General features: G+C 39.9%; 1 protein-coding gene across 1 annotated transcript; it reads left to right on the forward strand.

Moving 5' to 3' along the window:
• Positions 1-227: 227 nt before the first annotated feature.
• bcar1 (BCAR1 scaffold protein, Cas family member) lies at positions 228-25,075 on the forward strand. Its single transcript, XM_061960625.2, has 6 exons — positions 228-388; positions 11,298-11,837; positions 16,379-16,513; positions 17,524-17,913; positions 20,864-21,700; positions 22,371-25,075. The coding sequence occupies exons 1-6, from the start codon at positions 353-355 to the stop codon at positions 22,854-22,856; spliced, it is 2,424 nt and encodes an 807-aa protein (XP_061816609.1). The 5' UTR covers positions 228-352; the 3' UTR covers positions 22,857-25,075.
• The last annotated feature ends 2,388 nt before the right edge of the window (positions 25,076-27,463 follow it).

Below are 27,463 nucleotides of genomic sequence, written 5' to 3' on the forward strand. Positions count from 1 at the left end.
TGAAATACAAATATATCAATCAATCAATCAATCAATTCATGAGAATGAATCACTCACGTTATGCGCCATGGATTTACATGTATACATTTGCATACATGTACATTCTATGTAAGCGCAGACGTAATGAGTAGTTTATTTTGAAATACGTGCCTTTATTTTTAACGGACCAAACCGGATTTTTGTTCAAATCCGTGTGCTTGATAGCGACTGCTAGTACAGTGGTACACTTCAGTACATGTTGTCTGCCTGCTCTTACGCGCACTGAAGTCATACAAGGAAAAAGAAGTAAAGAAGAAAAAGAGTCAACACTGTAAAAGAAGAGCGTTTCGTGAAGCCACATTGCCTCTGGGAAATGACTCTGCCGTTGGTTGACAAGCAGGCTAAAGTGGTCAGTGTCACTCTTATGTATACTTTATCGACATTAGCTTAAATGCTATAAGTAGTGCTATGCAGCAGTGCGATGTCGTGTTTTATTTATGTGTGTACTTTAGTTACACGGTGGTAATAAACATGTCAAAGGAACTGGAGTCTAGCATCCAAAGAATGGGCGGTACAGTATATACAGTAAGACCATTGTGGGCGAAGTGTCTAGCCCAAATACTACGGCAGTGACTGGTATGGATGGAGTAAGTGAATTGTTTGTTATTGTGTAAATGTTGATAATTGACACGCATTATTCTGCACCAACAATTCTTGCATGTATTCTGTGTGATTCAAACATGAAAACATGCAGCAAGATAGCTATCTATTGAGACATTCCAAAAATATTCCAACATTTTCCATACACAAATTCCCCTTGATCTCAGAATTCTTAGTACTTCCACATTTGTCAACCAATTTAAACTATTCCAACATGAACACTTACGCATCTCCACACTTCCTATAATTCCACAATTTCCTTAACAAAAGTTATCTTTGATCTTCAGAATTCTTACTAGAGCTGCATCTATCAGTTATTTTAGTAATCTATGGATTAGTTTGTTTGATTAATCAAGTAATTTGATAACATACACTTTATAGCCACAATGCATATTTTAGGGAAAATAAATTAAATAATTGATTTTTCTGCTTACCCTAACCTTCATTTCCCCCCAGAATCATCTTTGTAATTGCACTTTTAACATTTATGCATTGCAGGGTTTTCCCAACTTGCTATTAAATGTGTGGCATTGGGTGACGCCATTATATAATTTGCATAATTGGTGCTGATGCATAAAGGCTAAAAAAATGTATACATATATGTAAAAACAAATCAGTGTTATTAGTAAATGGTATTCACATATACTGTTTCTCATATCGTTTTGCTGTATTTCATTTAATTGTTGCTTCTTATGACTCTCAATGTTGAAGATTATTATTTATTTGCATGCAATGTACAATACTGCATTTTTATTTACAACACAGGTGTTTTAAATTCGCACTTTATTGATCTGATTGATCATTTATTGTTACTTTTGATTGATTATTGATATTTCTATTGCCTTATTGGAGTTTATGTATTTGCATGCAATGTGCAATGCTACATTTTTGTTTTATTTAAGAGAGAAGTTTTAACTTTGCACTTTATTATTCTCATGTAGGAGATTAATATTTGCATGCAATGTGCAATGCTACAATTTTGTTAACAGAAGTATTTTGCTTAAGACATAAGTATTGGCTCCCAGAGGAAGCTCTTAATTTAGTTCTTTGAAAATTGTTCCATATAAAGTACAATTTATGTGTGGTCTTAAAAGAACTACATTATTCAGATTAGAATTTTGCTGAGATTAAGATGCAGTGCATGCAGTGTCATTTCAAACTACCAGATTTGATCAAATAAAAGAAAAACTCGTTTTGAATTATCTGTCATTTGTATTCATTGTTTTCTTTAAAAAGTAGGGTAAAATAATTGTAAATCAATTTTTTTTTGTGAAATAATCTGAGATTTTATTTTTAAAACCATATAGGCCATCTCTACCAACACGTCTAGCACCTTTTTCCAAATTTTTCTGGTTACCTATTTTCCTCATTCAGTCATTATTATTTTATCATTTTTTATTTTGTGTGTGTGTGTGTGTGCGTGCTAAAAACCAGAAAGAAAACATTCAAGCACAAAACCCAGTCAGGGCATGTTTCCTCAGCCCGTTTGAACACGCACCAACTACTTTTCCTCCCGGTCTACAAGTGTGTATTTCATGTTGTTGTACACTTCTAGGAGTAATATGTCTGCTGGTCCAGTAATTAGGAGGTGTGGTTTAGGAGGGAGTTTAGAGCATTGGTCAGATTGGAAAGGGGACATTTGAGAACTGTAAGCGACGTGTTGGGTTACACTGTCCTTTCCTCTGGCAAGAAGTAACAAACAATGTCATTCTTCTTGTGTGAGATCACAGAGTTGCTGTATGTGTGTAGATATGCTTGATAACTGAGGGCAAGATCATACAGGAAAGAAGAAGAAACATTCCAGGGAAGGGAGGGAGAAGGGCACAGAAGATCCGTGGAGAATTTGTGTCTCCCAATATTGCACACTTAAGTTCATGCACACACTTCACTGGGCTGAGAACTGGCCAAGTTAATATTGTGTGAATGAAAGGAAAATTAATTAAATGAGTGTTTTTATGTGTATTGTCGTCCCAGTTGTCAAAGTGTACTTGATGTGAATGAAAGGACAGCAATGACGACGTGACAGGAAGAATATGATCAAAGGAGGAGAATGAGAGGGAAATATTTTTTTGTACATGGATGTTAATTGTGTTCAGTCGTTGTGGTAAAGCATATCAGTGGTAATGCAAGATACAATTGTCCTGCAAAATATGAATTAGGTTCTTCATGTGTGTGCAAAAAAGACAAGTCAACAAATTAGTGGAATGTATCCCAGGCAAGTACATAAACATCATGCACAAATATTTCTATCTGTATGAAAAAGTGGGTTTTTGTTACTGCAAATGATGATACAGTGAACTTGGAAACACTTGTAGGAGACGTATTGTTGTTTTGGTAGTCATTGTTCTTCTCCTACTTGATCACTGAAACATGTGCCGTCATCAGTGAGCACAAGGAGCTTATTGTTTTAATGATTACACTTATTGTGTTTTCCGTCCATGTTTTTGAGTAAAGTTTATTGTTGCATACATGCTATTTGTGCAGCATCTGATTTTTAATACACTAAGAAGCTGTTCAATATTGTTGTATATTCTCCGGATCAAATGAGAAAACATTTAGTTAAATATGCTAATTTGTTCACAGTCTTTTATATATAATGCACATGTTCCTTGACTGCACTTAAATGTAGAATATATGTAGAATATATTTATATTATTCATATATTATATATAATATATTATATATATTATATTATTTATTATTATTATTATTTATTATTATTATTGTCTATTGTGAGCGAACTGTGGTGCTGAATTTCCCCCAGGGATCAATAAAGTACTTTCTATTCTATTCTATTCTATATAATAATACCCTTCATACCTTTGCTACATGTCTTCCTTTGGGAACAGTGAATAACTTAATGCCATAGGAATTAGATGTAATGTAAAAAATGGATGGATCGGTATGCAGTAATGTTCTTATAAGCAGAAAGTTGTTTTTGAACAATGATACCCCATTGGGATTACGTATATGGCTGGAAGAAGTAAAAAGCTTTGTGTAGGTCCTTAATGATGTGGTGGAATATCGTTCACATAAAATAACCACATAGGGCCTGATTTACTAGGATCCAAATACCACGCGCGAGACAGCGTATACAAAAAAATTAAATAGTGTACTATGAGCAGGCGTGTTGCCTGTGATCTACTAACAATGCGTGTGCAATTGAAAAGTGGTGAATACTGCCTTATTTAAATGAGGATTTTGCGTGCTACATAGACAATAATTTTCTTCGTATTCATGCTATCATGCTCATACCTGTGTGCGATGTGTTGAACCAGCGGCACACATCTATTATATGTAACACATTTTCTGATTCGCAATTCTAGACAACAGAAACATATGCACACTGACACTAGTGTGTGCGAGGCTCTGGATCGCATCACCAGCACCTTTGTGCGTCTGGAATGACTAAACACAAGACAATGCATAATTAAGGACATCTTTTCATGTAGGAGGTATATTATAGTAATCCATCCATCCATTTTCTACCGCTTGTCCCGTTCAAGGTCGCGGGGGGTGCTGGAGCGTATTTTAGCTGCATTCGGGCGGAAGGCAAGGTACACCCTGGACAAGTCGCCACCTCATCGCAGGGTCAACACAGATAGACAGACAACATTCACACTCACATTGACACACTAGGGCCAATTTTGTGTTGCCAATCAACCTATTCCCAGGTGCATGTCTTTGGAGGTGGGAGGAAGCCGTAGTACCCGGAGAGAACCCACGCAGTCACGGGGAAAACATGCAAACTCCACACAGAAAGTTCCCGAGCCCAGGATTGAACCCAGGACCTTCGTATTGTGAGGCACACACACTAACCCCTGTGGCACCGTGCTGCCCATATTATAGTAATATATTTCCTAAATAAAAAAAATGAGCAACATTTAAAAAAAAAAACGCCAGCAGATACCAACTCGCATCAATTGAATTAATTTTGTTCAGCCCCGTAAGTCATCTAGCAGCAATTAAATTATAAATTGAAATTGCTGAATAGACTATATGTCTAATATTTTTATTTCTGGCGGTCCACCAAAATGTTGACACACTCAAGACGGAGGATTCTCATCTGTGCAGCGCAAGCACCGATCCTGCAGCCTTGTGTGGAACTGTCAAAACGGCAAATAGTGATTCCCAAAACGCTGATGGGTGTTGATAAATCACATTGTGCGTTCTTTATAATTACATTTGCATTTTCTCCTCCCAGTATTGTGGCCGTTTTGATAATAAGCATGTATTTTGTATATTAATGTAGACAATGACGCAAAATGGATGGCACAGCTTATTCTGCACACAAAACAGACACAATCCACTGTGCACACGTTAAGTAGATCAGCTTTGCGTGTGGTATCAGGTTTGCACATGTTTTAGTGCATGCAAACCTTTAGTAAATCAGGCCCTTAGTGTCTGCTTTTTTGTTACTATATAGCCTAGACAAGTCATCAGGCATTGTGGTTGTCTGCTTTTCAAGTCAAAAATAACAGAAAAGTAACCGCATGAAGACAGCCCATCAAGTAAACAGGCTTTGACAAGGCTTTGTAAGTGTGGTCACTTTGTTTTATTGAATACTCCACAAGTTTTGACAAGACCAAAGTATCCAGAAACATTTCAACCTCAATATAATTTAACAATTGAAGAAATTATTAATGCTTTAAATCCCAAACATTGTACAGTTGGAGTATTTAATTGAATACAGTCAATTAAATTGATCATAATATATTAATTATTAAACACTAGAACATTGTTGAGTTGAGTTTGAGTTTATTTCGAACATGCAAGCATACAACATGATACATCACAATTTACAGTTTCTCTTTTCAACATGATCGAAAAGGAGTAGGATGAAGCAGAGCTTGTTTAATTCTACCCCTTTTCTTTTACATAACAGTTGCTAAAACTTGTGTTCACTTCCTGTTCTCAATTTATTCACAATATACTCCATAAGTAATCACAATAAAAATAAATAAATACATAATAATTGGTGACGTAAGTTATATTTCATATGATGAGATGAGTAAGATTATTTTGAGAATGAATGAATGGATGGATGAAATAAATTCAGAATGTTTATGATGGTTCTTCTTCTTTGTACTTTGTAAACACTTTAAGTTTGAAGAGTATCTTGAAGTAAATCATATTAGTACATTGTTTGATTGCTTTGCTTAATCCATTCCATAATTTAATTCCACATACTGATATACTGAAGGTCTTAAGTTTTGTACGTGTATACAAATGTTTTAAATTACATTTTTCTCTAAGATTATATTTTTCCTCCTTTGTTGAGAAGAATTGTTGTATATTCCTGGGTAGCAGGTTATAGTTTGCTTTGTGTATCATTTTAGCTGTTTGCAAATTCACTATGTCGTGGAATTTCAGTATCTTTGATTCAATAAATAAAGGATTTGTATGTTCTCTATATCCAACATTATGTATTATTCTAACTGATCTTTTTTGTAACACCGTTAGTGAATGAATTGTACTTTTGTAATTATTTCCCCATATTTCTACACAATAACTTCGTGCAATTAGAATAGTATGGTCTTAAACTGGATTAAAAGCATGTATCGTATGTTTTTAACATTCATATCCGCCCCCTTTGATTGCCTGGAGTTGACCACTTGTTGGTCTGTTAAAGAAAAATCTTATTATATTCTGTTGTTAATTGCACTAACATAGGGCCTGCAATCAATCAATCAATCAATCTTTATTTATATAGCCCTAAATCACAAGTGTCTCAAAGGGCTGCACAAGCCACAACGACATCCTCGGTACAAAGCCCACATAAGGGCAAGGAAAAACTCACCCCAGTGGGACGTCGATGTGAATGACTATGAGAAACCTTGGAGAGGACCGCATATGTGGGTAACCCCCCCCCCCTCTAGGGGAGACCGAAAGCAATGGATGTCGAGTGGGTCTGACATAATATTGTGAGAGTCCAGTCCATAGTGGATCCAACATAATAGTAAGAGTCCAGTCCATAGTGGGGCCAGCAGGACACCATCCCGAGCGGAGACGGGTCAGCAGCGCAGAGATGTTCTCAGCCGATGCACAGGCGAGCGGTCCACCCCGGGTCCCGACTCTGGACAGCCAGCACTTCATCCATGGCCACCGGACCTGTGCCCCCCAAGGAAAAGGGGAGCAGAGGAGAAAAGAAAAGAAACGGCAGATCAACTGGTCTAACAGGGGGGCTATTTAAAGGCTAGAGTATACAAATGAGTTTTAAGATGGGACTTAAATGCTTCTACTGAGGTAGCATCTCTAATTGTTACCGGGAGGGCATTCCATAGTACTGGAGCCCGAATAGAAAACGCTCTATAGCCCGCAGACTTTTTTTGGGCTCTGGGAATCACTAATAAGCCGGAGTTCTTTGAACGCAAATTTCTTGCCGGGACATATGGTACAATGCAATCGACAAGATAGGACGGAGCTAGACCGTGTAGTATTTTATACGTAAGTAGTAAAACCTTAAAGTCACATCTTAAGTGCACAGGAAGCCAGTGCAGGTGAGCCAGTATAGGCGTAATATGATCAAACTTTCTTGTTCTTGTCAAAAGTCTAGCAGCCGCATTTTGTACCAATTGTAGTCTTTTAATGCTAGACATAGGGAGACCCGAAAATAATACGTTACAGTAGTCGAGACGAGACGTAACGAACGCATGAATAATGATCTCAGCGTCGCTAGTGGATAAAATAGAACGAATTTTAGCGATATTGCGGAGATGAAAGAAGGCCGTTTTAGTAACACTCTTAATGTGTGACTCAAAGGAGAGAGTTGGGTCGAAGATAATACCCAGATTCTTTACTGATTCGCCTTGTGTAATTGTTTGGTTGTCAAATGTTAAGGTGGTATTATTAAATAAATGTCGGTGTTTAGCAGGACCGATAATCAGCATTTCCGTTTTCTTGGCGTTGAGTTGCAAGAAGTTAGCGGACATCCATTGTTTAATTTCATTAAGACACGCCTCCAGCTGACTACAATCCGGCGTGTTGGTCAGCTTTGGGGGCATGTAGAGTTGGGTGTCATCAGCATAACAATGAAAGCTAACACCGTATTTGCGTATGATGTCGCCTAGCGGCAGCATGTAAGTACTAAAAAGTGCAGGGCCAAGAACCGAACCCTGAGGAACTCCGCACGTTACCTTAACATAGTCCGAGGTCACATTATTATGGGAGACGCATTGCATCCTGTCAGTAAGATAAGAGTTAAACCACGACAAAGCTAAGTCTGACATACCAATACGTGTTTTGATACGCTCTAATCAAATATTATGATCGACGGTATCGAAAGCAGCGCTAAGATCAAGAAGCAGCAACATAGATGACGCATCAGAATCCATCGTTAGCAGTAGATCATTAGTCATTTTTGCGAGGGCTGTCTCCGTAGAGTGATTTGCCCTGAAACCGGATTGAAAAGGTTCACAGAGATTGTTAGACACTAAGTGTTCATTTAGCTGCTGTGCGACAATTTTTTCGAGGATTTTCGAAATAAAGGGAAGGTGGGTAGTTTACCATGAGGTCAGGATCAAGGTTAGGTCTTTTGAGCAGAGGATGAATAACCGCTTTCTTGAATGCTAGGGGAACAGTGCCAGAGGAAAGTGATAAGTTTATAATATTTAGCACTGATGGACCTAATAATACAAAAAGCTCCTTGATAAGTTTCCCAGGAAGTGGGTCAAGTAAACATGTTGTTTGTTTTATCCCACTTACACGCTGTAATAGTTCCTCTAATGTTATTTCTTCAAAAAGAGAGAGACTATTTTGTATTGCAGTATCCGTCGTAGATACAGTTGTATCTGTGTTAATAGAACCCAGTTGTAGCTGGGATGCGTTGTCTTTAATCTCCTTTCTAATGAGTTCAATTTTCTTATTAAAGAAATTCATAAAGTCATCTGCCGAGTGGGTGGAGCTATTGGGAGGAGTCCCTTGTTGGGTTAGCGATGCCACTGTACTAAACAAAAATGTAGGGTCGTTTTTGTTGAGGCGGATGAGATTTGAGTAATATTTAGCTTTAGCTAAGGTAAGCATGCGTTTATACGATATTAAACTATCACTCCATGCTTGATGGAAAACCTCAAGCTTGGTCGCGCGCCATTTGCGTTCCAACTTTCTACATGATAATTTATGAGCTCTGGTTTCTTCTGTAAACCATGGGGTGCGCCTTTTAGGGGCCCTTTTTTGTTTTAGCGGTGCTATACTATCAATGGTTTTGCGCAGGGCATTGTCAAAGTTGTTAGTGAGGTTATCAATAGAGCCGACATAATTTGGGAATGGTGCCATTACCGAAGGCAGTAGGTCAGCAAGAGTCATCGTTGTGGCAGCATTAATGTTGCGGCTGCTATAGCAATTATTATTATTATTAGTTTGTTGACAATGAGTCAGAACTTCGAATTTTATAAGGTAATGATCGGACATTACTTTAGTATACGGGAGTACCATAACTTTGGAGGTGGTGACACCCCTGACCAGCACTAGATCTATCGTATTGCCGTTGCAATGCGTAGGTTCATTTATTATTTGTGTAAGACCACAGCTATCAATTATAGCCTGGAGCGCCACGCACTGAGGGTCCGATGGGGTATTCATATGGATATTAAAGTCCCCCATTATGATTATATTGTCTGCGTGCGTCACTAGATCAGCAACGAACTCTGAGAATTCATTAATAAAGTCCGAGTAGGGCCCTGGGGGGCGGTAGATAACAGCCATATCGAGAGGCAGCGGTGCGACAGACCTCATAGTAAGCACCTCAAACGATTTGTATTTATTATTTAGGTTAGGGGTAAGGTTAAAGTTTTCATTGTATATTAGTGCGACCCCCCCACCCCTTTTAAGGGGACGGGCAATATGCGCATTCGTATAGTTAGGAGGAGATGCCTCATTTAGCGCAAAAAAATCGTCTGGTTTGAGCCAGGTTTCGCTAAGACCAATGACGTTAAGATTGTTGTCTCTAATGACCTCATTAACTAATAACGTTTTGGGAGACAATGATCTTATGTTTAAAAAGCCCATATTATAAGTATTGGGCTGTTTTGACGAGTTTTTGTTTAAATTATCCGTAGTAGAAATATTAATAATGTTGCGTTTATTATACGTAGTGCACTTTAAATAGTTTCGACCATATCTAGGAATTGATACGACGGGAATTTTCAGATTGTTTGCTTGATGCTGCGATCGACTGAACGCATCATGATTTGCCACCTCAGTAGAATGCATATCTACCCCGGACACATTCACAACAGAAAACACATTATGTGAGTTGTGTGTTATTTTAAGAAAATTGCTATGCGTACAGGAATTATCCAGCCTGGTGCTGGCTAGTTCTAGCTTAACTGACTCCTCACCCGGACTAGCAGGCTCTGTAATTGCCTGTGACCGGGCTTGCTCTAGTGTAGTTAGTCAAATGTGACTTAAACAGTAGTCTATGTTCTTAGGCAGGATGATGGCGCCTTCCTGGTTAGGGTGAAGGCCGTCCCTCATCAGCAAGCCTGGTTTGCCCCAGAAAGAGGGCCAATTATCAATAAACGTTAGTCCCTGTTGTCTACAGAAGCTAGCCAGCCACTTGTTAAGCGAGACTAATCTGCTATATCTCTCATCATTGCCTCTCGCAGGCAGGGGGCCAGAGACAATTACTCGATGCCTGGACATCTTTCTAGCGAGATCACAAGTCCTGGCTATGTTTCTCTTTGTAATCTCTGACTGTCTCATTCTAGTGTCATTGGAGCCAACGTGTACAACTATATTCGCATAACTGGTGGTGCGATTAGCCTGTCGTACGTGTTTACTAGGCCTGTTGCGAGTTAGCTCCCTAAGATTAGCCTCAATGTCAGGTGCTCTGGCCCCAGGGATGCACTTAATTGTGGCTGGTTTGCTAAGCTTTATGTTTCGGGTGATGGAGTCCCCTATGACTAAGGTGTGGTGCCCGGTAGACTGGGGTGTAGGACTAGCTAAAGAGCTAAATCTATTATGCGTCTCAACCGGTACACCGTAGCTTGTAGGCCGCTTAGGACTACTACAGGCTGGGCTAGTTAGCTCGCTACAGCTAACGCTAGCAGATGTGTCCGCAACATCTAAAGTTACGAGATTACTCTGCTCTAACTGGCGGACACGGCCCTCTAGCAGAGCCAGCCTCTCCATGAGTAAGGTGCAAGACGCGCAGGAAGCCATACTCACGGTGTTTTCTGTCACCGAGTGAAGTTCCTGCTGTCTTCCGAGAAGTCCTGGTCACGGTGTGCAGGAGTAGATTCCTTCTGACCGGCGACCGGCGACGCCTTTCTCTGCGCTAGCTTCGTTAGCTTAGCAGCTAGCTGCTAGCTAGCTGCGGGAGGGGTGGTGAGACAGAGATCGGGTGATTTGCAAGTTAAATAGTACTACTAAATATGTTGAGAAAGTAATAAAGAAAGCTGCAGAACAATTAAAAGCACACAAATAGAACGATACTTAGCTTTTTCGAAACAGCGAGCAGTCAGCGAGCAGTCACGCACGTCAAGCAATGTTCATTTACACAGAACTGTGCTTTGCTCTTATTCATTTATTCTCCACATTATTGTCAACCTTTTTTCTTCAAAGGGTGTTCACATCCCTGCAAGGCAAAGGAAACCGTTTTCTAAATGTTACATTCAAGTCAATGAAAACATTTTGAACTTGTTCTTGTTCTCTTGCAGAATGTGTTGGCCAAGGCTTTGTATGACAATGTTGCGGAGTCTCCAGATGAACTGTCCTTTCGTAAGGGGGACATCCTAACCGTGTTGGAACGCAACACACAAGGACTAAATGGCTGGTGGCTCTGTTCACTCCACGGTCGCCAAGGCATTGTTCCTGCCAACCGTCTTAAGATCCTTGTTGGCATGTATGATGGCAAAGAACCCGGCACGATCGATCCAACCTCATCCTGTCATAGCCCCCAACTGCAGCGACTCTTGCATCCTGAACATGTTCAGTACGCACCTATGGCCTCAGTTTATTCCACACCCAGTCCTGCACAGCCCAAATCTGATCCTGTCTACATGATTCCACCTAAGCACGGCCCTAAACCAAGCACCCAGAGTTTGTATCAGGGTACTTCTGCCCCAAGTGGACCTCCTCTAAAGGTCAAGCTAAAAAACACCATCAAGGCAGTTGGTCAAGGGACTGGCAATGACGTGTACCAGGTTCCACACTCTCTGGACAAAAGGATCTGGGAGGACAGCAAACCACTTGATAAGGTAAGTAAATTGTGTGTGCACCTAAATACTTCATTACATGAAAATAAAAAAACATTATTATACCACACCCAGCAACCCCTCCAGAACAATAATCCAAAAAATGTATGTAATAGTAGTTTTATGTATATATATATATATATATATATATATATATATATATATATATATATATATATATATATATATATATATATATATATATATATATATATATATATATATATATATATATATATATATATAACTGGCAGTCCAGATTGGTCCTAAGATGATGGGTCGTATTTGTGGTGTGTCGGAATGTGGTCATCTCGCACACAAGAAACATGGGAACTGCACTTTTCTTTTTTTTTTTTTTTTTGCCTATTGTTAACAATCCTTATGGGGGACAAGACAAAAGTTTTTTTGTTTTTTTTTGCATTCTAGTTTGTAATAAACGGCTGGTCCTAGGTGGCTAGCAATGCAGCTAATGGGAACACTCCATCCTGCCTCTAAATCACTTTGAAAAAGCATCCAAAAACTGCCAACAATACCGTATTTTCCGCACTATAAGGCGCACCTAAAAACCACAATTTTTCTCAAAAGCTGACAGTGCGCCTTATAACCCGGTGCGCTTTATTACGATTCATTTTCATAAAGTTTCGATCTCGCAACTTCGGTAAACAGCCGCCATCTTTTTTCCCGGTAGAACAGGAAGCGCTTCTTCTTCTACGCAAGCAACCGCCAAGGAAAGCACCCGCCCCCATAGAACAGGAAGCGCTTCTTCTTCTACTGTAAGCTACCACCCGCCCCCGGAAGAAGAAGAAAAAACGCGCGGATATCACCGTACGTTTCATTTCCTGTTTACATCTGTAAAGACCACAAAATGGCTCCTACTAAGCGATCCGGTTCATAAAAAGACGCAATCTCTCCATCCGCACACGGATTACTACCGTATTTCACAGCAACTGATATTCCTGTGAACCGCACTGTGGAACGGGAGCACGTACGGTGAATATTCGCACCACAGGGAATGAGAAGTCATCCTTCACTGTGGTTCTAGCTTGCCATGCTAACTTCCACCCATGGTGATATTCAAAAGGAAGACCTTGCCAAAAGAGACCTTTCCAGCCGGCGTCATCATAAAAGCTAACTCGAAGGGATGGATGGATGAAGAAAAGATGAGCGAGTGGTTAAGGGAAGTTTACGCGAAGAGGCCGGGTGGCTTTTTTCACACAGCTCCGAAGGCGAACACACCTTCACTAAGACGGACGACATACGCCAACATTTGCCAGTGGATCGTAAATGCCTGGGCAGATATTTCGGTCACAACTGTGGTCCGAGCTTTCCGGAAGGCAGGATTCACAGAACAACAGCGACACTGACTCCCGATGACTTCGACGAGACGGAACCGGCCATTTTGGATACCACGCTTGCGCAACTTTTCAATTCGGACACCGAAGACGAAGAATTCGAAGGATTTACGAATGAAGAATAACTTCAGAAGGTGAGCGCTATGTTTATTTTGTGTGTTGTGACATTAACGTTCGAGCAACATTATGTTACTATTGCTCTACACCATTTTGAATTTTACTATGTTTGTGATTGCACATTTGCGTACATTTTGGGACAGAGTTGTTAGAACGCTGGTTTTCAATATATTATTAAAGTTTGACTGAACTATCTGACTGTTTTTTTGACATTCACTTTAGCGCAGCGGTTTTTTGACATTCACTTTAGCGCAGCGTAGGCGCGGCTTATAGTCCGGGGCGGCTTATTGGTGGACAAAATTATGAAATATGTAATTCATAGAAGGTGCGGCTAATAATCCGGTGCGCCTTATAGTGCGGAAAATACGGTACTTCATTTATGTTACGTTTGTTTGATTAATCAAATAATTGGATAACATACACTTTATAGCCACAATGCATATTTTAGGAAAAATAAATTAAATAAACGATTTTTCTGCTTACCCTAACTTTCATTTCCCCCCAGAATCATCAACTTTGTAATTGCACTTTTAACATTTATGCATTTTTCCCAACTTGCTATTAAATGTGTGGCATTGGGTGACGCCATTATATAATTTGCATAATTGGTGCTGATGCATAAAGGCTAAAAAATGTATACATATACGTAAAAACAAATCAGTGTTATTAGTAAATGGTATTAACATATACTTTTTCTCATATCGTTTTGCTGTATTTCATTTAATTGCTGCTTCTTATGACTCTCAATGTTGAAGATTATTATTTATTTGCATGCAATGTACAATACTGCATTCTTATTTACAAGACAGGCGTTTTAAATTTGCACTTTATTGATCTGATTGATCATTTATTGTTACTTTTTATTGATTATTGATATTTCTATTGCCTTATTGGAGTTTATGTATTTGCATGCAATGTGCAATGCTACATTTTTGTTTTATTCAAGACAGAAGTTTTAACTTTGCACTTTATTATTCTCATGTAGGAGATTAATATTTGCATGCAAAAGCTCTTAATTTAGTTCTTTGAAAATTGTTCCATATAAAGTACAATTTATGTGTGGTCTTAAAAGAACTACATTATTCAGATTAGAATTTTGCTGAGATTAAGATGCAGTGCATGCAGTGTCATTTTAAACTACTAGATTTGATCAAATAAAAGAAAAACTTGTTTTGAATTATCTGTCATTTGTATTCATTGTTTTCTTCAAAAAGTAGGGGAAAAAAATTGTAAATCAAATTTTTTTGAAGTCTGCCCTGCGTGCCGCTTTGACTGACAGTAACTGGGTAGACAAATTTTCCTGGGTCATGCCGAGCTCGTCTGCCGAGCTCGTCTACAGCCAGTTGCTGTGAGTACTGGGGATTTCATTCCGGAAGTAAATACACCCTGGTCTGCGGCCTTACAGTAGTCTTCCCTGCTGAAGGCCGCCAGGGCCTTCGCACCCGTCCTTACGTCACAGCATGGTACTGTTGCTTGGCGGATTTGGTTTTCATTTGTCACAAAGCCCACCGAGGACCTTTGTGCCGTTTAAGGTCCTACAGGGCGGCGATAAGAACATGGTCGTGGACGTTGGGGGCATACCTGAAACTGTTTCCATAGATAGGATCAAGCCGGCCAGCGTCACTATGTCAAGGACATTGGAATTCCAATGCCTAACCCCCCTTTTCCAGTCAGTGTGCCCTCTGCCCTGTCAGCACCGTTCCCCCCCAGCCATGGCCCCCCCTCCTTTGGCCCCTGCCGTGTCTACCCACCGTGGTCGGGCCATCACCGTGAGGATTTTGACTATGGGTGAATTATGAGGGGTTGTGTAGTGGGTTTACATAATTCATCCACGAAACTTGAGTATGTTTAGAGAGTTCCGGTTAGATGGGTTTTGAGGAAGGGGACGCATTTCCGTTGTTGTGTTCACACTAAAAAAGCCACGGATGTAGAATACTTTTCTGTTGTTTGGGAAAAGCTGAATGTGTTCAAAACAGTTAGCTCCCCCTTTTGACACTCCTCCTTTGACTTCCGTCCTTACACACTAGATTGTAAACATAGGGACACGCTGTAGTGATCATGTCGCCACTATACGGTATGGTATTACTGTATTACGGTATGGTACGGCAGCTGCACTGCAGCAGACAGGGAGAGGCTGCAAAGAGTGGTCAAGACGGCTCAGAAGATCATCGGCCGCCCTCTCCCCTCTCTGACGGACATCTACACCTCCCGCTGCCTCAACAGAGCCAGTGCCATCATCAAAGACAGCACCCACCCTGGCTCTGACCTGTTCCACCTGCTGCCCTCTGGGAAGCGCTACAGGTGCATTAAAACCAAAACAAACAGGCTAAAGAACAGCTTCTTCCCCAGGGCCATAACCATCCTGAACGGACTTCCCCATTGTCCCTCATAACTGCCTTCTCTTCGGTGCAATAACCCATTCCACCAACCACCCTGTTTTTGTTTTGTTTTTTCATGTATATATTCATTCACATTCACTTCTACATTTTTTATATTTCTATATATTTGCACATTGTTTTTCTTTTTCTAGCATGCACACATCGCACTGTATGGAATGGCCTCAATCTCGTTACCTTGCGTAATGACAATAAAGCTGATTCTGATTCTGATTCTGATAAATAGTTTGTCTGCGTTAGCATTTATAGTAACAATATCACTAATACTTGGTTAATATTAAAGTCACGAAATGTAAATGGAATATTGTTGGCGGTTTTTAGATGGTTATTTATTGGGTTTTATGGGCGGAATAGAGGACCTCCGATTGGCTCCGCTGTAAGCAGACTTTTATTTACGAGTGAGAATGCATTATTTTAAAAAATCCATCCGTCGTCATGTCTTTCATAATGATTGTGAAAGGAAAAAAGTGCATTTCCATTTAAATAGTTCTGATCAAAGTAACACTGAGTTTCCCTATTATGCTACTTGAAGCAAGTGTAATGCCATTTAGAGCTGCATCATACATTTGCCATCAAGTTTTCTAAGTCATAATTCCAATTTCATCAACACTTTGTAATTGTTGTTTGTTGTCTTTGAACTTTTGTCATGTCAGGAATCTGACCACATCTTTTTCTTTAGGTGGTTCTTTCCACTCGAGCCTGTGATACAGTGAACACTTACCAAGATAAATATGATCTTCCACCCATGCGTCAACCGCCATCCAATCAAAATATATATGATGTGCCTCCAACCCGTGATCAATACAATACACAGGTCAGTTAAAAGCACAGGTGGATCACACATCACAGGTAGGTCTAACTGCTTGGTTTGATGCTTGGTGCAACTCCAGGGGTGCCTTTCTGCACTCCTGCTCTGCTTCCTCATTTAAGTCTTAAATAGTGCCCTTCAAGATAAAACTGTCTAATCTGTCCTTTTGAAATACACTCTATTACCCGGGTTAAAGTTAAAGTACCACTGATAGTCACACTCACACACTAGTGTATGTCATACTAGTATCGAATTTGTTGCATCAAGTTTATGTTAACAACAGATGCTTTGTGGAAATTCAGGTAATGGAGGAATAATTGCTCGCTAGACATTGAAGTGCAAAACTTTCTGTTTACATCACCAAGTGAGTGCAGTGCTATGTTCATGCTGGCTTTCAAATGTGCTTTAACAAAATTGAAAAATAAGAAAGGATGTACAGACGAGGAAATTTTGGTCTAGGGACATTTTTGAAAGAAAAATCCAAACTAAAAAAAGAAAAAAATGAAAACAATGTTTTTTGTCATCCCCCCTCCCTGGGAGGGGGTCTAGCCCACTATTTTAAAAGCACTGATTTAAGCTAAGATATTCATCATCTTAGTTAGATCAATGTTGTCAAAAATCAGATATTCACAAATACTGCTTTTTTTTTTAAAGTAATATGATGTTTAAAAGTCCACATTTTTATTCTATACATTGCTGCACTAGTGAAGTGACCGTTTTTATAGTTATTAAATTCCTATGAAAGCGTTAATATTTTGTAAAAGTTTCTGGAGAGGAGAGCAGCCCCGCCAAAAGTGGGCTGGACAACATCTCTCCTAATAAGCCCATGCTTGACCCAGAAACGGACACTTGCTTATTCAAGTAAACAATAAATGTCATGCAATTACAGCACTTTTTGAAAGTGGCCATAAAGAAGCAGTGCAAACCACTCTTCCACTATAGCTGTGCTATTTCAATTTGTTTGAATCATGAATGAAATACATTTTTAATCAAATGTGTTTATTGATTTTCCCTAGGTTTATGATTTCCCACCCACAGTCATTAGAGATGATCCTGACACTCATCAAATGAAAGATGAAACCTATGATGTGCCATCCCATTTAAGAAAACAAACCCAAGGCTTCACTCCAGAATATGGCCAAAATATGGCCAGTCGTCCTAATGATGACATCCAAGACAATCCAAACCCTGAGGACGTGTATGATGTCCCACCTCCAATGCTGAGCAACAAACATTTATATGCAGACAGTACCAAAGTCAGCAAGCGGGCTGAGGATATCTACGACATTCCAGTTAGCCTGCGCACTGGCAGTCACCCCAGCCGGGGTGTTTATGACTTCCCAAGAGAGCAGGAGGAGAAGGGAAGGCAGAGGGAAGACATGTGTGTCTATGATGTCCCACCACAGGTAGGAGACAGAATACTTTTATTGTGCGCAACAATTCATTTCTATACCTCTTATCTGTTCAGGAGCCAATGCTAGCTTACCTGAGTTGAGAAGCATAGTGTCACACAGTCACACAATCACAAAGCAATTTAAATGACCCAGGGTCACATACAGACAACCATTCATGTACATTTACACTTTACTGACTCCCAAAGTGCTTTACAGTGACACCTATTTTTCATTTACTCCACATTCACAGACTGATGGTGGTAAACTACATTTGTAGCCACAGCTGCCCTCGGGTAAACTGACGTAAACATGGCTGCCTATATGTCATATAGAAATGGGAAGTTGATTTATTGCTACGGTCCTAAACTATCAGTAAAAATATGAAATATTTTGTGAGGGTGTTGTGAGATCTTTCATTTGGATATGTGTACCACAGAAGTATTTTTTTAAGGTTAGAAGGGGGAAACATTAGTCAAGAATGTGAAAAAATCATGTAAGAAGTCCTTGTTAGGTTCATCTCGTTATGACACAGTTGAATCCTGTCGGACCACCGTACAGATGAACGTGTTACATAATGACTGCCTGGGCTGACAGTAGTAGGGACTGGCAAGAATAACATACAAATTACATGGTATTGGAGGGTAGCAGCTGTGTCAAACTCGTATTGTGAACTTCTCTGTGTGAGAATTTATTTTGAAGATTAATAAAGTATCAATCTATATTTGTATATATCCATTGTTAGTGTTGACAAATTATTAATATAAGGATGTTGTATAATGTTGCTGCAAAATGTGCACATGGGAGATGTGCATCTGAATTTGGGGCTATGACTTAACATTTGTTTGGAGAGTGTATTTCAGGAGTTTGTGTTGTATATTTTTTAACTCTCTGCTCTAGAGTACCCATAGACTTTCTATGCCATACACACAGATAACACAATAGAAGAGACACCGTGATCAGCAGACAACATCTGGGGCCTCATGTATCAAGCTTGCATATTTGTAAGGAGGCGGGTGGGTGTGCCAAATCATGCACACATCTGCGGTCGTAGATTGCTATGTAACAAAAAAACGTCCTTCGATTTGTGTGTGTGAACACTTTAATACAAATGAATTTTTACTTGCGTACGCCGTTTTCTGGATTTGATCGTACGTTCAATTTTATTAGGAAAGCCAGTCAACTCTCTGTACATGAGGCCCCGGGTGACTCAACGGTTCCATACGTCTATTAGTGACAGAGAAAAGGAGGGAGGCAATCAAGCACCGCCCTCCATTGTTAGCCACTCAAATCGGTCACTCATTAGCAATATTTTTTTTAGAAATACGCAAGGAGTGTGAGCAGCATGATTAATGGTGCAGTCTTGAGTGCTGCTTAGCTCACATTCTAATGCATGATTTGTGCTGTATCATTGCTGCCTTGCCCTTTGCTTAGTGTATGTGGTGCACATGTCTTGCTTTGGCCAATTTATGAGCTTGCAATTACACAAATGAACCCCTTCCAATCGTTCAGCTCCCCTAATTTCTGTATGGGTTGTCAACAGTACTTAGAATGGTCCTTGCCACTGTTGTCGCCACAACTTTTTCTGAAGAGTATAAGAACCCGGTCTCCTGGTTTAATGTTATTGAATGGCGCCAGGAACTTGTTCCGATGGGTCAAGAAGTATTCAATCTCCTGGTTTGATGTTACGGAGTGGCTTCATTTTTCTGTTGTCTGTTAATAGATACACATTGCATAGGATTCACACAAAAAGTCCTCAGTGCATTGTTAAACTTTACAGCAGTCTTTTGTTGAACAGTCAAAGGTTGGGTCAACTGGAAAACTTAAACAAGATTTATTAAAAACTGGTCACAGGCAAATGTTACAGCGTTGGTCCCACTCCTTCAAAGGAATCTGCGGGTCAGTCAAGAGTAAGAATGAGCCCCGATGGGGAAGTCTTCATCCTCTTTAATGGATAATGGCGGACAAGTCCAGTGTGTTCAAAGTTCAGTGATGGTTGGGGCCATTTCTGCAGCATGGGTGAGGATGTGTTTTTAAATATTTCTGTCTTTCACACCTCAAATCCTGTATTTTGTTTTCTTAATCAGATGTAGGTGAGCTTTGCTATTACAATAATCATGAACATTAACATGTAAGACTAAACATAATCGAAAAAGCAGCTTGCAAGCATCATTGAGGAAGCAAGGGAAGGATAGAACAAAGGCCTAAGACATCAAATTGGCCTCTCTTAGATGAAAAAAATTTAATGTGTGTTCATACTTTTAGTCTAAGGAATGTATCTAGTGGATTTAAGTAAAATAAAATGTAGAGCAAAATGGTATATAATTCTAACAGTATTTTCACACAAGGAAGTGTCTGCAGAGGCTGCCCTTCCTCAGAGACCTTGGCAACGTGGTGACACGTACAGAGAGATTGTACTTATCTATAATTGTTTAATGTGCTTTGGAATCTGCACTTGTTTACAAATGTTTACAAAAGACTTCCCCAGCTCGTGTAAATGTACAGTTCCCTCGCTAAGATTCTCACTGAGTTCCGTGGCCTGTCCCATTGTTCTGAGTATTGGTTGATCAATGGGGCGGTGTGGCTGAGTTGGAAGACCGGCCGTGGTTCGATCCCTGCATCCTTGCCACTGTCGTTTTGCCTTTGGGCAAGATACTTTACCCATCTGCTCCCAGTGCCACCCACACTGGTTTAAATGTAACTTAGATCATGCGTTTTATTATGTAAAGCGATTTGAGTCACTAGAGAAAAGCCCTATATAAATATAATTAAATTCACTTCACAATGAGTCCTGTTAAACAATTTAATGCTGCCAAAGAGAAACCACCTGCTCCAGTCAATCATGATCACTAAGTTAACAAGGCTTGGAGTTTTCAAGTTTAGACATGAATGTGAATGTCGTCAAATGTTTTCATTTAAAGCGTTTTCTTTCTGCAAAGCCGCTAAAAACAAACTGTTTTTTCAGGTGACCCGTGAGGCCCAGGTCACTAGTGAGGAGCCCCACACGGCCTTCAAGCGACACTCAGCCTCAAGCACAGGAAGCACACTGAGCAACAACTCTGCTTCATCCTCAGACATGCTCTGTGACACAGAGTCATCAGCCCCCAGCTTCTTTGCAGCAAAACCCCTTCTGTTGGACCTGGAGAAAGCCATGGAGCGCCTTTCTCGTCTTCAACAAGCTGTGGACTTAAGTGTTGCTATGATGATGTCAATCATCACAAGCAACTGGCGTAGTCCTGATAAGCTGGAGGGGAATCTTCCTGCCATTCACCAGGCTGCTGATGGAGTGTGCGCCACTCTGCGAGACTTTCTAGAATTTTCGCACGGTGCTGTGGCAAATGCCGGCCAAGCCACAGACCGCTCCTTGCAGACCAAATTGGCCCAACAGGTGGGTAAATTGGAGGAGGTCTTTCAGAGTGTAACTATGCAGACTCAGAGTTTAGATACCGTTTCTTGGACAGACCTCATCAAATCACAACCAAGTGGAGATGTCTTAGATCAACTAATCATAACAACCCGTGGGATTCCAGAAGACACCAAACAGCTCACTTCTTTTCTGCATGGCAACGCCTCTTTGCTTTTCAAACGGAGCCCCCAGCCACAGCTTCCTCCATTGCCAGGACAGATAAGCAGTCACATGACAGGAAGTGGGAGCTATCAAGCGGGAGAGAGGATCAACATTCAGTCACGGCCATTACCGCCGCCACCAAAGTTTGCAGCTGCAGAGGAAGACACTGTTGTAGACGACTCTTATGAGAGCACAGAAGGATGGATGGAGGACTATGACTACGTTCATCTACAGGTACACACAGTATGCATGTAATTACATACACTATTAACTGACGATACACCAGTATACAAAAACAACCACACATTTCTCTGCAGTGTAGCCAGTTTCATAGCGTTATTGATCCACATTAGGGAAAGAACGATAAATTGTATTAATGATAACCACGGTAAAACACTACAATAAAGTAATTCAAGACTGTTATGGTGCTTTGGCAATAATTGATAAAGTAAATAAAACACAATAGAAGTGCAAACAATATGAAAAAACATATGCCCTATAGACATTATATATTTGGGGAAAATGTACGGCTAAAATATAAACTTAAATATTACGGCCGTTTTAGAAATACGGCTGTAAATGTCACAATGACAGCATTTAAAGCAATGTTAAATTAGCAATTATCTCTATGGGCTTTTACATAGACACAACTGTGATGCTGCTAAATCAAACTAAAACATGTTGACTCTGCTGAATAAAAGTTTAGCAGAAGCAAAGTATTGTTATACCCATGAAGTAATTTGGTCCATCAAAGTAGAACTACAGTGGCAAACACCTGCAGAGCCCGGCGACCATGTTGATGATCAACTTACTGAAGTGACCAGTTGCCATAACAAAGTGGTTTATGCCTACTATCATGTTTCACTTGTGTCATTTATTAACTAGCCTACTCCTCTTTCAACAGATGAAACAGTCAGAGCGGCAGGAAGCGGGCCGACCAATCAACAAGGACGTGACTGGACAGGACAACTCCTCTTCCAAGCTGTGCCTTGCTGACCGCCAACTCCTCCTTTTTTATCTGGAGCAATCAGAGCGGAACTTTGCAAGCGTGAACGACGCCATCGCCGCCTTCTCCGCCGCCGTCAACTCCAACCAGCCGCCCAAGATCTTTGTGGCGCACAGCAAGTTGCTCATCATCGCCACTTACAAGCTGGTCTTCATCGGGGACACGCTCTCCCGTCAGGCCAAGTCACCTCGAGTGCGAGCCCAGATAGGTCAGAACAGCAGCACACTATGTAATAAACTCAAAGACTTTGTCATCAGTACCAAGGCGGCATCACTCCAGTACCCGTCACCAGGAGCTTCCCGGGAGATGAGTGAGAGGGTGAAGGAGCTGGCAGGATGTACACACACATTCAAAAAGGTTTTTGGACAGTTGGCGATGGTTTAATTGGCCAGGAGGATACATGTGATTGACAGAACAAAGGAACCTACCTAATCTACACTAGAGTGATGTATATTGGTGTACTATCACTACTACTACTACTACTACTACTACTACTATCTGTACTATTGTGTATACCTTTCCCTGGGCACGTTTTAATTGCAGATGGACAAAATCAATACTTTCAGTGGGCTTAAATGTGATTGTTATGACTTCTAAAATATGTATATTTTTTGTAAAGAAGTAATGCACCTTTTTTTTTAGAGCCTCACCATGTTGGAAAGGTTTCCTTCCATAAGAAAAGTTGCCCAGACCATACTTATCTCTTTTTTGTGCTGCTATATGAGATATATAATTATAATATGTAATCATTTTGGAATGTTTGTACAATTAACATGAATATGTGTACAGTGACTGGAAACAGATGCACTTTTGCTTGTTTAGTTTAGTATGTGCTAAGAGTCAGAAAGAAATACTTTGCTATACAGTCGTCCCTCACTACAAATATTGTGGCGTCAACACATCGTGGATAATTTTCAAGCATATTCTCCAATTTCAAGCATCAAAGTAGCGAAATAAACCAAAAATAACAATACTAAAGTAGCATAGGCCACTAGAGTAGACCAAAACAAATCAGAGCGTTCTGTTTAGTATTGTGGCTGCTGATTGGCTGAGCCTCAGGCAGCATTACTATTGTGGATTAAGAGTGAAAAGGTGACTAAATGTTGTTGTTTCATATCTAGAAGGCTCTCAGAATGTAAAAACATCTTTAGAAGGTCGTAAACAGGGTTTTTATGCTCTAGGCATGAAAATATTGAATTTATGAATAATGATTGCTACTTTGCTGAAATTTATTTGTTCGAAACCAATTAACAGCTATAAACGAGGGACGACTGTATTTACCCAATCTTGTAAAAAAAAAGTGGTTTGACGACATTTCTTCTTTGGTCTGGGTTCTTGGTCGGTCATTCCAAATCATTCACTGTCTTTTGGGGAACTCTTTCTTTTGTTCATTTTAATATTCCAGACCTAAAGCTCAAGTTTAAGCTAAACAAAACCACCATACAGGTATGGTGTGCATATTAAGGTTGTAGTCATGGTTGGATACTTACCAGTGCTCACATGGATGTCAAATATTTTTGTATCATTTAATAATGAACAACTAGAAGTCATTGTAGTTGTGAAGTTTTTGAGGCCTTACAGGCAAACATGGGTTTACCTTCTGCCATCTAGTGGAACAGCATTAAATTGCCTGCCACTATACGTCACTGACATAGACAAAACAACAACAAAAAAATAAATTAAGGATCATTTTCAAACAAATGACTTGGAATTACACCCAGTGATGACAGTAGTTGGGAATCCCTCCATTAGACACTTTACCATCATTGCAACTAATAATTAACTATCAAAACTGACATACTTTAAAATGAAATAACATACATTATAAGGAATCATTAAGAAAGTTGTGTAGTTGTTTGTATAGTTTTGCACTTTTCTGGAGGTGTCAGTCAAATGTTTTATATTTTAAGGGAGGGAATGTTTGGGAATTGGGTTAGATTTGGTCCGAAGTTTTAAAGAAGAAAAGAAACAAACAAGGAGAAGTTAGAAGAGCTGGACTAATTTAGGACCTTTCTGCCAGAGGATTCCAAGGAGTAGACTGGCCTATCTTCCAAGATATTAAGTTGATCGTTATGTTTATGTGTATTCAACTGTAAATGTCACCATATTTTATAATTGATTGCATCATTATTGAACAAGAAGTTTCATTGTCTGATGTTTTAATCCACTTAACACATTCTGAATAGGCAACGTCTCTCCAACCTACAGCCTTCCCTTGATTATCACTCTTAATTGCTTCCAGACATGACTGCAATAAATTAATTCCCACCAAGTACGAATTATTTATTGTAAATCAAATATAGCTAGAGGATAAAAAACACTTCATGACCTTTGAAATAAATGTTTCATGAAAACCCCTACAAACAGAAAATACCTTTAAACTGTGGAATCCAATATAGTAATGCTGTCTGAGGCTGAGCCAATCAGTGCCTACGATACTGAACAGCGCGCTCTGATTTCGTCTCATGGCCAAATACTACTGACGTATTGGTATTTTGTTATTTTAGTAATTTTTATGTTTGAAAATGTTTAATTTAGGACCAAAAAATGTGGAATATGCTTTATAAAATAAAGTGGCGGGCCGTGTGTTTCCCACCTTGGCCTTTAATGATGTCCTGTGTCCAATGATTACCTCTGAAAATACCATCTTTTATGTCACCACATGACCATTGCTGGAGAAATACTACACAGAAACACATTTACGCACTACTGCGCATTGAATCATCACCAACAGTGTACAAAACAGGTTATTCTCTGGTGCATTTGAAAATCAATAAACCCGCATCAACAATAAAAACATATCTTATGTGGTACTGTAAAAATTAAAATTGCAAAAAACATATCAAACGTGAAAAAATAAAGAAATAAAGTATCTGAACTCACAACTTGTAGAACCCATTCGAGCTTCCAGGGTTGGCTGACGTGGTTTCACAAGATGTAGTTTCTCTTTAAATATCCTTCTTGAAAATGGCCTTGTAAATATATGTCTTGTCTTGTCTAATCCTAAAAGATGCAGACGAGGCGTGTTGGGGGGGTCGACCAGGCTTGATAGAAGCAGAGAAACATTTCTCAGTGAGTGAAAGTTACAGCAGCGTTGCTATGGAGACTTTTCGCTGCGTTCAAAACACTTCCAAAAAATAGTTTTTAAAACTGCTACCCAGCGGTACATTATACATACACTATATTGCCAAAAGTATTTGGCCACCCATCCAAATGATCAGAATCAGGTGTCTCAGGTGTCCTAATCACATTTATACAGCCACAGGTGTATAAAATCAAGCACTTAGGCATGGAGACTGTTTCTACAAACATTTGTGAAAGAATGGGCCGCTCTCAGTGATTTCCAGCGTGGAACTGTCATAGGATGCCACCTGTGCAACAAATCCAGTCGTGAAATTTCCTCGCTCCTAAATATTCCAAAGTCAACTGTCGGCTGTATTATAAGAAAATGGAAGAGTTTGGGAACAACAGCAACTCAGCCACTAAGTGGTAGGCCACGTAAACTGACAGAGAGGGGTCAGCAGAGGAATTATGATGTGGGGTTGTTTTCCAGGAGTTGGGCTTGGCCCCTTAGTTCCAGTGAAAGGAACTTTGAAAACTCCAGGGTACCAAAACATTTTGGACAATTCCATACTCCCAACTTTGTGGGAGCAGTTTGTAGCAGGCCCCTTCCTCTTCCAACATGACTGTGCACCACTGCACAAAGCAAGGTCCATAAAGACATGGATGACAGTCTGATGTAGATGACTGGCCTGCACAGAGTCCTGACCTGAACCCGATAGAACACCTTTGGGATGAATTAGAACAGAGACTGAGAGCCAGGCCTTCTCGACCAACATCAGTGTGTGACCTCACCAATGCGCTTTTGGAAGAATGGTGGAAAATTTGTATAAACACACTCCGCAACCTTGTGGACAGCCTTTTTGATTGATTGATTGAAACTTTTATTAGTAGATTGCACAGTACAGTACATATTCCGTACAATTGACCACTAAATGGTAACACCCGAATAAGTTTTTCAACTTGTTTAAGTCGGGGTCCACGTAAATCAATTCATGGTTTTTCATGGATAGTTTCTTCCCAGAAGAGTTGAAGATGTCATAGCTGCAAAAGGTGGACAGACATCATATTGAACCCTATGGGTTAAAAATGGGATGGCACCTCAAGTTCATATGTGAGTCAAGGCAGGTGGCCAAATACCTTTGGCAATATAGTGTATACTGTATGTCGTGGCTTAATGTGGTGGATCCAAAAAAGTGCTGAGGACAACAGCGGTGAGTTTTATTGTCCACACTGTCAATGATTAAAAAAATAAATAAATACGGTGCCAATTAAACAAAAAGGCACCGCGACAAAAGGCTCAGGCACAAAATCACAAAACACGATGAGCATGGTTCGTCAGCAGTAACAGTCCCCCATAACCCTGGTCAATTATAGGGTCACACCGTTATTTGTGGATCATTATTTTGTATTTGCATCACACTATTTGCGTTCTATATGCTTTGACTCACACGAAGAACACTGCAAATATTTCTATTTAATGTCATTTGTCTTTATTACTACGTTTACGACAACAGCACGGTGTCATTTCCGCTTCTTTTTCCAGTAACAGCACAGCGGATAAAACTCTGGGAGCAGTCGCCTTTTTGCACTTGCTATTCCAGTACTCTGTACCATTTACCAATACCAAGGTGTTCATGTCCTCATGAAAGACATCAACATCCAGCGCAAAAACAAAGGAGACTACCACCGGGCTATCATCCGCCTCCGTGTTGCTGAACAGGAAAAAGTTGAAAGGACGTTCTCCGTGCATCGACACGTTCTCCGTGCGTTGGCTAAACAGGACAGTGGCACCAAGTGGAAATATAATATATTTCACAACCCCAAACATATATTTACTTATTTTCTTTTTAATTCTTAATTTAATTATTTGAACTTATTCTGTGTTAAAAATAAATGTGACATTTGAGAAGATTGGAATTTTTTAACAA

The sequence above is a fragment of the Nerophis lumbriciformis genome, linkage group LG05 (genome assembly GCF_033978685.3).
Source record: "Nerophis lumbriciformis linkage group LG05, RoL_Nlum_v2.1, whole genome shotgun sequence".
NCBI classification, from domain to species: domain Eukaryota; kingdom Metazoa; phylum Chordata; class Actinopteri; order Syngnathiformes; family Syngnathidae; genus Nerophis; species Nerophis lumbriciformis.